This window comes from Ctenopharyngodon idella, chromosome 2 (genome assembly GCF_019924925.1).
Source record: "Ctenopharyngodon idella isolate HZGC_01 chromosome 2, HZGC01, whole genome shotgun sequence".
NCBI classification, from domain to species: Eukaryota; Metazoa; Chordata; class Actinopteri; order Cypriniformes; family Xenocyprididae; genus Ctenopharyngodon; species Ctenopharyngodon idella.
In genome coordinates, this window is record NC_067221.1 from 1344545 (window position 1) to 1356265 (window position 11721).

Sequence of the window (11721 nt, forward strand, 5' to 3'; positions counted from 1 at the left end):
TTCTTTCTTCAAATGTAGGTTCAAAGGTCTCAGTTGACTTTGAAAATCTGGGATTGAAAATGTAATTTAAACCATACTCAAATCATGCTGGAGAACATGATCATCAGGAGTTCATGCAGCAAACGCTCCTCCTCAGAAGAGCCAGAAGCTTCTGTTTTTAATCATTTAAAAGCTCTGTCGTGATGTCACGAGGCTCATAGATAACATCTCATCCTTTACAACAATAACAATCAAAATGAAATTGTTTGTTTGCTGGCAGTCGATACTTCTTACCTCATCTCAGCTTCGGACACAAGAAAGACACAGCAAGAAGCATAAAGCCTTTAAAAGACATTAAAAATTCCCACTGATTTACCAAAATGCATGACTATCTCGAGCAGCATACATAATGTTAAAACACATCAGAAAGTGGTAAATCCTTCAAACATTAAATGATGGCCTTAATCACATCTGTCATGTACTCGAGTCCTCACCGATACTAATCTTAGTCTCCTTTAACTCTCAGTCTCAGCCAAAGAGCTCAAACGCAAAACATGTTTTTATTTAAAGTTGTTGCATTTCCGAGGCTTATGTGAATTAAGTCTTTACTCAGGATTGTGAAAATCCATGGAAGAATGAGAACAGTCCCACACACTCGATAAACAAGAACATTGTGCTGTTTACAGAAGGATTCTGACCTCATTATATCACAGTCCACATGGTAGCTGAAAACGCTCACTGAATCCTGCCGTATGTAAACTGTGAGTTTTTTCCCCTGTTAAAATTATAATTGATGGGCTAGATAAAATATACAGCCTTTAAGACACTATATAATACGCTATCCAAAGGTGCACCTGGAGGTGTGAACTCAGTGATCGGACGGCTGGGTGTTGATGCCATCGACCATGTGCTTGGGATTCTGTGTTGATGTCACAATATTTTCTTAGATTGTATCTATTTTATTAACCACAAGCGTGTCCTGTTTCTGTTGTGCAAGCATACAACTAATAACCTGTTGACACATTAATTGTTCGTAGTGTCTGTTTGAGGAAATTGTTATTTTAATATTTCCTAACCCTTTAATGATCAGTGGTTATTTGCACCGGCCCAGTAGTAGTAAACATAATTTTATCAGTTCATCATGTAGAATACGGAGGGTTGTTGAAAACATGCCTAATTCGTTTTTGAACCTACAAATTTTTTATGCAGAGATCTATAAATATATACAGAATGTACATTTTTTTAAATCAAAATTCATACTCATGAAAACATTTATGAAAACAATGATTAGAATGTGTCAAATTATTGTTGCCTCTGCTGATTATTTGTCTGATTTTTAATTTCAAACCTATTTTGGGTTCATTTTAAGCAAGAAATACAGTAATTTTTAAACAATAGTTGAGTTAAATAAAACTACCCAGCAGGTTGGACAAACATTTAACCCAACCACTGGGTTAAAACATTCCATTCGCTGAGTTAAAACATCCCATTCGCTGGGTTAAAACAACCCAATCGCTGGGTTAAAACATCCCATTCGCTGGGTTAAAACAACCCATTCGCTGGATTAAAACAACCCATTCGCTGGGTTAAAACAACCCAATCGCTGGGTTAAAACATCCCATTCGCTGGGTTAAAACAACCCATTCGCTGGATTAAAACAACCCATTCGCTGGGTTAAAACAACCCATTCGCTGGGTTAAAACAACCCAATCGCTGGATTAAAACATCCCATTCGCTGGGTTAAAACAACCCATTTGCAGGGTTAAAACAACCCAATCGCTGGGTTAAAACAACCCATTCGCTGGGTTAAAACAACCCAATCTCTGGATTAAAACATCCCATTCGCTGGGTTAAAACAACCCATTTGCAGGGTTAAAACAACCCAATCGCTGGGTTAAAACAACCTAATCGCTGGGTTAAAACATCCCATTCGCTGGGTTAAAACAACCCATTCGCTGGATTAAAACAACCCATTCGCTGGGTTAAAACAACCCATTCGCTGGGTTAAAACAACCCAATCGCTGGGTTAAAACATCCCATTCGCTGGGTTAAAACAACCCATTCGCTGGATTAAAACAACCCATTCGCTGGGTTAAAACAACCCATTCGCTGGGTTAAAACAACCCAATCGCTGGGTTAAAACAACCCAATCTCTGGATTAAAACATCCCATTCGCTGGGTTAAAACAACCCAATCGCTGGGTTAAAACAACCCATTCGCTGGGTTAAAACAACCCAATCGCTGGGTTAAAACAACCCAATCTCTGGATTAAAACATCCCATTCGCTGGGTTAAAACAACCCATTTGCAGGGTTAAAACAACCCAATCGCTGGGTTAAAACATCCCATTTGCTGGGTTAAAAGAACCCAATCGTTGGGTTAAAACAACCCAATCGCTGGGTTAAAACAACCCAATCTCTGGATTAAAACATCCCATTCGCTGGGTTAAAACAACCCATTTGCAGGGTTAAAACAACCCAATCGCTGGGTTAAAACAACCTAATCGCTGGGTTAAAACATCCCATTTGCTGGGTTAAAAGAACCCAATCGTTGGGTTAAAACAACCCAATCTCTGGATTAAAACATCCCATTCGCTGGGTTAAAACAACCCATTTGCAGGGTTAAAACAACCCAATCGCTGGGTTAAAACAACCCAATCTCTGGATTAAAACATCCCATTCGCTGGGTTAAAACAACCCAATCGCTGGGTTAAAACAACCCATTCGCTGGGTTAAAACAACCCAATCGCTGGGTTAAAAGAACCCAATCGTTGGGTTAAAACAACCCAATTGCTGGGTTAAAACGTCCCATTCGGTGGGTTAAAACAATCCATTCGCTGGGTTAAAATATCCCAATCGCTGGGTTAAAACAACCCATTCGCTGGGTTAAAATATCCCAATCGCTGTGTTAAAACAACCCAATCGCTGCATGGTTTTGTTAATTTTCAACCCAACTTGGGTTGTTTTTAACCTAAATTTTTTTAGAGTGTGGATACTCAACATTATTAAAGTCATTAAATCAAAACTTTTGTTGGAAATGGTATAAATGTTTATCAAAAACATTTGAAACCAACATGAATAAAAATATTACTGTATTTTGCACAAAATTGTTAAACACTAAAAAAGTGTTTGTTGTTCTTAATGATCCAAATGAACAAATACATCAACTTTGAGATTACATGGATATATTTTCACACTGCAGCCCAACAGTAGCCTGCCTTCTTTCGCAAACATATTTATCAACTAATGATTAACAAAATTCCACATTGAACACTTGAACTGAGCGTGTCTACACACATACATAGTTTCTTCTTTTATAAAAGCACAGTCTTTACATTTTGTGAGTATAAAACACCAAAAAATGTGCTTGATATATATTTTTGGAGTGCTGGCCATAACAAGTGGAGTTTTTAGCCAAGAAGACACAACAACCGTACTGCCAGAGGTTCGAGGTAAGCTTTATTTGTTCAGAAACACACTTGTTCTCTCTCCTGCAGACACAAGCGTGTTGGATCTGTCCAAGCCTGTCTCTTTTCCTCCTCACCTCCCTCAATAGAAGTGTTTGTAGCCGTGGGTTCATCTGTGAAGATCCCGTGCGCTGACGGAGAGGGAAAAGGGGTGGAGTGGAGATTCAACAGCTCAGTGCTCGTCTCAAGCCCTGTTCTCTCCATACAGAACACGAGTCTGAAGGACCGAGGCTTCTACACCTGCCACCTACCAAATGGAAACCTCATACAAACAGTATCTCTAAATGTGGGATGTAGGTTGATGCTTATTTCCCTTTATTTAAAGGAAGTCTGCTAAAAATGTCTCAGTATCCCAGAGAGCTTAAACTGAAATTACATTGAAATTTCATTCTGTTTGCTCTATTTAGATCCGCCTTCTCCTCCGAATGTGCATTGTTGGTCTCCAAGTTACCCTAAAAGAGCAATATGTTCCTGGACACTGACTCCAGATCCCATACTTCCAACACATTATATTACTACATACAGGTATCTGTATATTAAAATGCATCGGTACAATACAAAGTTTGAATTGTATATATATATATATTTTATGATTTTAAAATCTAGTATAATAGTTCAGAATATTTGCTTCTGAATTTAAATGCAGGAGCTTCTCAGAGCCACTCTCAAGTGCCCGTCAGTGTCAGAAATGGGCAGCAGGAGACAGGCAGTGTACGCTGGAGGAACTGGAGATCTTCGCCAGAGAACCGTCTCTTCTCAACATCACAGCTGTTAATGCTCTGGGAAGCACAACATACGTATGGCCATTTATTTTTGAGCAGATAGGTGAGATTTTCATTGTACAATTCCATTTATTCCACTGGTCTGTATTTTTATTTTTAAATATTATATAGGGTAATCAATCAATATGGAGTAAAAAATCTGAAAAAAATATTCATGCACATAAATATTTACAGCAGCTTGTGAAAGTATTCAAATGTAATTTTTTTTCACATTTTGTAATAAATTTGCAAAGTTGTCACAGATCTGTTTCTTGCTTTGTCATTATGACGTATGGAGTATAGATTGATGTGGAAAAAAGTCATTTAAAGTAGTTTAACGTAAGGCAGAAACAACAAAATGTGGATAAATGAAGGGGTTTGAACACTTTTGCAAGTCACTGTACCTTAGTCTACGTCACTACAGAAAATGCTTTTGCTGCTTATCAATGTTCACATCTGGATGCCTAGGCCATGAATGAGTGTTTTAATTCTTGTCTGTGGTTGTGTTGTAGTGAAACCCGATCCTCCGGTGAATGTGAGCGTAATGGTAATGCCAGGCAGGAAGCTGTCAGTGCAGTGGGCTCCTCCACCCACCTGGCCGGACCCCGTCAACTTTCTCCTGAAATACACAGTCAAATTCCACTGGGGCAAACCTGAGATGGCCAGAACTGTGAGTGTCCTGTGTCTACAATCACAGCTGTGAAGCACCAACAGAACAATTAAACAGTATTTATACATTTTATTTTTTTATTCTCTGTTTTCTAGCTTGGCCCGTACGAGTCTAACAAAATGATTCTGAGTGGACTGGTGGCTGGAAGGACTTATTACATCCAAATATCTGCGAAGGACTTCCTGGATGACGGGCGGAGCAGTGACTGGAGTGCACCGATACGAGCCACTATACCCATCAACTGACACGACGAATCACTACATCAACCAGAGGAGCTGTGTTTAGATGTTTATTACTGGTACCAGAAGGGTAACTGTTTATAACGGCAATGATAACCAACATGTGCAGAATGTCATTAATCTGAAAAATATGGTAGCTCCACCTGCAAATAATCACAAAGCTTGAAAGCATTTCAAGAGCTCTTATCTGAACTTTATTTCTGGTTTGTGAAACAATAAAATCACACTTTATCAAGCAGCAAAAGAAAAACACAAATTAATGACAGTTCTGACTTAGAAAAAGTTTCATTTGAAAATCACTTGATTGTTTTTAATAAAATAATGTTTTAAAAGAATTTAAGTATATTGGTGTTTTACCAATCGAATCTTCTATTATAAATGGTGTTTTGTTGTATTATTTATACACTATTATAGTATTTAGTAATATTTTCAATTAGGTTGATATTTTTATTTTAAGGTTAGTTTACGTTTAGATTTTTGTTGGTCTAAGTTTTTATTTTTATTTTTTAATATTTATATTTAGCTTTAATACATTTTTAGCTTTAGTCATTTTAGCACTTTGACTTAAACTTATTTCAGTTAGTTGCAAAGGCAACATTTTGTATTTTCATTTAAGTTTGTTAAGGTTATGGTTTTTCATCTAATATTTATATTTTATTAGATTGTTATTTATTTAAATTTAAAAATATATTTTTAATTGTTTTAGTTTTCATTAACAATAACAATTATTATGAGCCCATTCAGAAAATAATTAAAGGAATTAAATAATCCACATGAACTGAAATTGCATGAGGAAAAACAACTGGTTTGACCAGTTCAAAACTTCTCATGTTAGAGAGAAGGAAGGTTTTGAATGAGAGAGAGAAGGATGAGACACTTTTTTTGTGGCTAATAAAATAAATCTCTTTGTAGAAAATATTATCACAATATGTTTTTTCCCATATCAGTTGGTATTGATATTTATTACAATATTCATTTAGCATTAATTGGGAAGGAAATGTTTTCCACATATTTGATAGTATGGAAGCTTGTTTCCACCACTAAATAAAAAAATAAAAAAGATAATTACAACTTTTTATCTCACAATTCTGACTTTATTTCTCAAACTGCGAGATTTAAATTTGTAATTGCAAGTTATAAAGTCAGAATTGCGAGTTATAAAGCAATTCAAACTTTTTTCTTGCAATTGCATGTTTTTATCATGCAATTCTGGCTTTTTTTAACTTGCAATTGTGAAAAAAAAAGTCGCAATTACCTTTTTTATTTTTTAGTTCATGGTGGAAACAAGCTTCCATGTGTTAGAATGAATGAAACATTACTTGCTTGTTCACAGTTAAACTCACAGAGTAGCTACCTTTTAATTTAGGGCCCCATGAAATCCATTTATTTTCCCTAAATTCTATTTCCCATTCATTTATTTTTCTAAATTCCATAAATTAATACAAATTTATCATCAAAAATGGTGTCTAATTAAATAAATTAATAAAACTTTAACAGTTTATTAATCTTTTAAAATGTAATCAGATGAAAATATAACAATTAATTTACAACAAAACATTGCATTTTTATTTTTGATCAGATAAGATACTGCACAACAGAACTGTAAATATTTTTTAAAAATAATAATATTAGTACCATAACTTTAAGAACTACATTTTAGTATACAATTGTAATATATTTCTGTCATTATTTATTCAAGTTAAACCAAACTTTAATTTTGATGGTTTGTCATGAAGATCTTTTCAGCGTGTATTTGACGGTAGTTTTTCTCAGATGAAACGGTAAAAATCTCGTGAAGTCATTCTCAGAAGCGGCTCTGGAGATGAAGTTCATGTCTTCATATATTGAGAAACAGAAGCAGAAAACACAGTGAGCGTCACACTTGTTTGAGTTTGTGTAGCAGACGAAACTACGGCACTCATTCACACCGACACACAGAACATGACTGGCTGTTGTCGAGTTTATTTCTGCTGTGTGATTGGCTGTTAGATTAAACCATGTCCTTTAATATTCATAATCCCCTCATCGCCTCATGTTCCTGTGTGTTTGTGTGTTCTGATGTCACACGGCGACGGCGAACCTCACAGCAACGCAGCTTGTTAAATAGCGTTGTAATGTTTGAAGCAGATGTCTTATCAAATGTCAGATTTTAAAATTCATAAATCGTATCTCATCTTCACACAAAAAGCACAGCGCTGAAAAGGGGCAGAGCTACAGAAGGTCTATATCGAACATCGCTATCGATACCGTTGATTAATACCGATACCGTTTTATCGCAGATTGTGACTGTTCCTGATACTCCACTTCATTTTTTCCCTTAACATCTAAACAGCCAAATCCTGTTTTTAGCATCGCATGAATTCAGTCTAATACGTCAACAATCAGCGGCGTTACAAACTCAGAATGACGGACACCCAGGGAGAACGACGGAGCGCGAGGCAGGTGTGCCGTCACCTTCTCCGGGCTGTGCGTGCCTGGGCCAGGCTTCCGCATGGCATCGATGGGAATATTGTGACGGCTTTGCATGGAAAAAGAAGGCTGTCTGTTCAAGTAAACACTGGGATCGGTGCTGTTGTAGCGGCCGGGCCCTGGGGTCATGGACAGATCCTCCGACGGACCGCCGGCCGTCCTGCGCGCTGACATGCTGAAGCTGGCGCTGGAGGATTTGTTTGGGACGTGAGAGCCGAAGAGGTTGGGTAAGGTGTAGCTGTTGGGCGCGGGTACGGGATCCACACTGCGGTAGCGCGTGCGGAAGGCCATGGTGTAAGACGGAGGTCTGTGGTGAAAGTTCAAAGGTGGAGCTTTCTCAGGACTGTAGGCTCCCGGTCCAGGAGTCTGGAATGAACCAGCTGGTCAGGAACAGAGAATCAACAACTGCTTAATATGATGACAGAAAAATTATGCTATTTGCAGTACTTTCTAAATACACATTACCAAGATTCATCAGTGCATGTTTAAGCCTGGGACACAAAAAACTGTGCTTGAACACACCACTTTATATACAGTATATCTTTAGTTGGACCTCTGCACTACTTCCACACAATTAAAGTGCATTAAGTACAAAATTTGTTTAATTTAGCACACTTTAAGTATACCAGTTTAGTATACCAAACGTACAACTGCAGGGTATTTTTATTTAGCACATAAATATATAAATGTATTTGTAGTAAACTTAGCTCAAAATAAATGTATTTCAAATTGTTTCACTAGGGAATAGTCTATTTTCATCAATCAAATTGGGAAACTGAAACTTGGACTGCAAACTGATATACAAACCGTAAACAAACACTCTTCTTCATTCCAGTTGGCTCATGTTTTTATGAAAATATTCATGAATTGAATGCTCAGGTAAGATGATGTAAAATTATAACAGCCTTCTGTCTGTACCGTCTCGACTTTTTTGCTCGCTTTCACTTTTTATTCTCTCATTCGCTAAGATGAACGGCCAATCAGAGTCCTTTCTCTCAACATGCTCAATCTGCCAAAAAACTTGACGGCATCTAACTGGAGCCAGCGGTGCATAACACACTGAAAAAACTAAGCTGGCCAATGTTCAAAAACAAATAATAATAATAATTATAATTGTAAAGTTTTATATAAATTGCACGTAACCCTAATTTTAGTAAGTTCTGCTGTAAACTGGCTCTTTAGGAGAAAAACTTGACGGCGTCCGTCTAGAGCCACCGGAAAAACTACCGACCGACGCTCAAGAACGTCCCGTTGGCTTGGTGTGTCCCGGCCTTTATTCCAAAAGGAAAAATTTTTCAGCTAACATTAACAATTCCTCTTTTTCAACCCCTGCATTCTGGCAATGCCCATTTTCACAATACAACCAATCACAGACGAATCAAATCAAGCCCCGCCTTATTTAATCTCACAGAGTGTAACAGAACCCGCCCACTTTATCAGCAGCCTGGCTTCTGGAAGTACTTTTCCCATTCATTTTTCCCATAAGGATTTTTAAAAAGTCTTTGTTAAAGAGTTATAAGCCATGAACCAAACCAACCAGCTACAGGGAGAATCAACGTTACAAACTTTGATTTGAAGCAAAAATTTAAAATTCGGACTAAAAGACAAAGTCTGTGGCTTTACGAGTGAAAGAACTACAATCCCATGAAACATTGTGAATGACATGAACTAATTTAAATCAACAGATAAATATATAAACTATTGATTTAAAGATATTGATTATGTACACTCTAAAAATGCTGGGTTAAAAACAACCCAAGTTGGGTTTAAAATGGACAAACCCAGCGGTTGTTTTAAATGTTTGCCCAGTGTGCTGGGTAGTTTTATTTAACCCAACTATTGTTTAAAAATGACTGTATTTCTTGCTTAAAATTAACCAAATATATGTTGGAAATTAACATTTATTAATAAGTTTAATAAATAATAATAATTCAATAAATGTTTATTAAATTGCTTATTAATAAATGTTCACCTTTTGATTATTATTGTTGCCTCTAGTAATTATGTGTCTGATTTTTAATTTCCAACCTATTTTGGGTTCATTTTATGACAGTCATATAGTCATTTTTAAACAATAGTTGGGTTGAATAACACAGGTTGGTCAAATATTTAACCCAAATGCTGGGTCAAAACAACCCAATCACTGGGTATGTCCATATTTAACCCAATATATATATATATAGAAACAATATATATCACAATACAATATTTACAGTAAGTGGTTTATTACATCATTCACAGTCCTTCATGGGAGTGAGAGGCTGATAAAGAATTATTTGGCGTGATTTGCTTGTTTCACCAGAGAATCTGCTGTTAAACATGATTATTTAAAAAGTAAGCTGAATTAAAGCGCGCTGGTGGCTTCAACAAAAGCATATGTACCATCCATAACAACCTCATAGCAGTTAGGTTATCTTTGAAATTCCCTTCTGGAGAAAATGAATGTGATTTTTACTGTTTATCCTGTTTCATTCAGAAATATGTAACGTTACAGAAGTAAAACTAGTTGACATGTTGACTTCATAATGTTCTTTTTAGATTAATATAACCTGGACCTGGACTTTATGAGTCATGAAAATATTCTTGATAAAACAATAAACAGATTTGTTTAATAAAAAAGATCAGATCAGATCAGATGAAACCCACCTGTCTTCTTCTTTCTACCCAGCATGGAGTACGATGGCGTACCATCTTTGCCAAAGCGTGTCATTTTGGCATCTACATGATACTGCGGTCCTGGACTGGAATCCACTGACACCACTATTGAAAAACAGCATTATGGGAAAACAAGCAGAATTTACTAATTTATATTTGGTAGACACGCAAAGCAACATGAATTTAATTAGGCTCAAGCGTTCCTCGCAGCGCTCTACTGTTCGAAATGCTTTTTAACATTAATTAAAATGGATCAAAATCAAGCATATGGATTTTATTAGCTTAATACGCCAGAGAAATCACATTTATCATTTTATTGCATGCTGTTGTTTGTGATATAAAGTCCAGATGTGTATTAATACTTTGATCAAACTGGGTGTTCTCAACCCGCTCCAGTCCCTTCCAAACAAGTGTTACATGTCACTAATTAGGCGTGTAAGTGTGTGCCTGAGTGTAAATCCACCTACTATTTCAGTACGGCGCTGGAGACACTAATTAATCTATAAAATTATCAGTCCATACAAGTGTCATGTTGATATATATGTATTTTCTGCACGAACAAGCATGTTAAAAGCATTCTCGAGTGATTAAACCTAGCATTAGTTGAGTGGATCATGTCATCTGTCAGCGTGAGAAGTGTCTGATTTCATGTCGTGTCACTCACTGTTGCTGCTCATGCGGCTGTGGAAGGAATAGGCCGGGCTGCTGGGTTTGGTGTAGTCGTGGTTTATGTAACCGATAGTGGGCGGAAGAGCGTAACGCCCGGGACCGGGTCCTGCAGGAACACACAAAAACAAGCTGTGGAGAGCCTTTTAGGGTTACGCTTTATTTCAAGGTGACATAGTTACTCAAATAAGTACTGAGTAATAATAATTAACTGCATGTACTTACTATAGAGTTACGCTTAGGGTTAGTTACTTGTAATTATGCATAATTTACTGTTATTACTTTAGTGAGTACATGTAACTAGGGCTGTTAAAATTAACACAGCTCAAAAGGGAACTACTACACAAAATTAACTTTTACATGGTGTTCGAACATAAATGTGCTTCAGAAAACCATTTATCAGAAGTTTAGACTGATACGGCTTTAAAACATATGCAGATAATAAACTTTCATGATGAAGAAGAACTGCAATGTCACATGAGCGTGACCGCGATAGAGATACCAAACAGACGTTTTAGTTTTTGGCAGAGTATCTGAGGCAGGAGCTATACAGGCTCCGCCCTTTTCTGGAAAGCAGGGCGGGGAGCAGCAGCTCATTTGCATTTAAAGACACATGCACGAAAACAGCATGTTCTATTTTATGCTTTAATGGACAAAACACACAAAAGTATGCCAAAATGCTTGTTATGTGGAGTATACTTGTAAGCACAGTCTTAAATGAGTTAAATAAAGTCTTAAATGAACGTAAAAAGTGGTGAGGAAATGGAATACATGTGCGGAGGCTCTTTTATTCAGTTTCTGTATATTTCCTACCTGT

At 36.8% G+C, this 11721-nt stretch overlaps 2 protein-coding genes across 2 annotated transcripts; one reads left to right on the forward strand and one right to left on the reverse strand.

Moving 5' to 3' along the window:
- Nucleotides 1-3231: 3231 nt before the first annotated feature.
- On the forward strand, nt 3232-5449 carry LOC127524706 (interleukin-27 subunit beta). Its single transcript, XM_051916488.1, has 6 exons — nt 3232-3429; nt 3534-3737; nt 3852-3969; nt 4091-4269; nt 4718-4875; nt 4971-5449. The coding sequence occupies exons 1-6, from the start codon at nt 3339-3341 to the stop codon at nt 5118-5120; spliced, it is 900 nt and encodes a 299-aa protein (XP_051772448.1). The 5' UTR covers nt 3232-3338; the 3' UTR covers nt 5121-5449.
- Nucleotides 5450-6671: 1222 nt separating this feature from the next.
- LOC127524731 (outer dense fiber protein 3-like) lies at nt 6672-10395 on the reverse strand. The gene is made up of 2 exons (XM_051916536.1): nt 10230-10395; nt 6672-7963 (listed from the first exon to the last, which is right to left on the reverse strand). The coding sequence occupies exons 1-2, from the start codon at nt 10291-10293 to the stop codon at nt 7476-7478; spliced, it is 552 nt and encodes a 183-aa protein (XP_051772496.1). The 5' UTR covers nt 10294-10395; the 3' UTR covers nt 6672-7475.
- Nucleotides 10396-11721: the final 1326 nt, after the last annotated feature.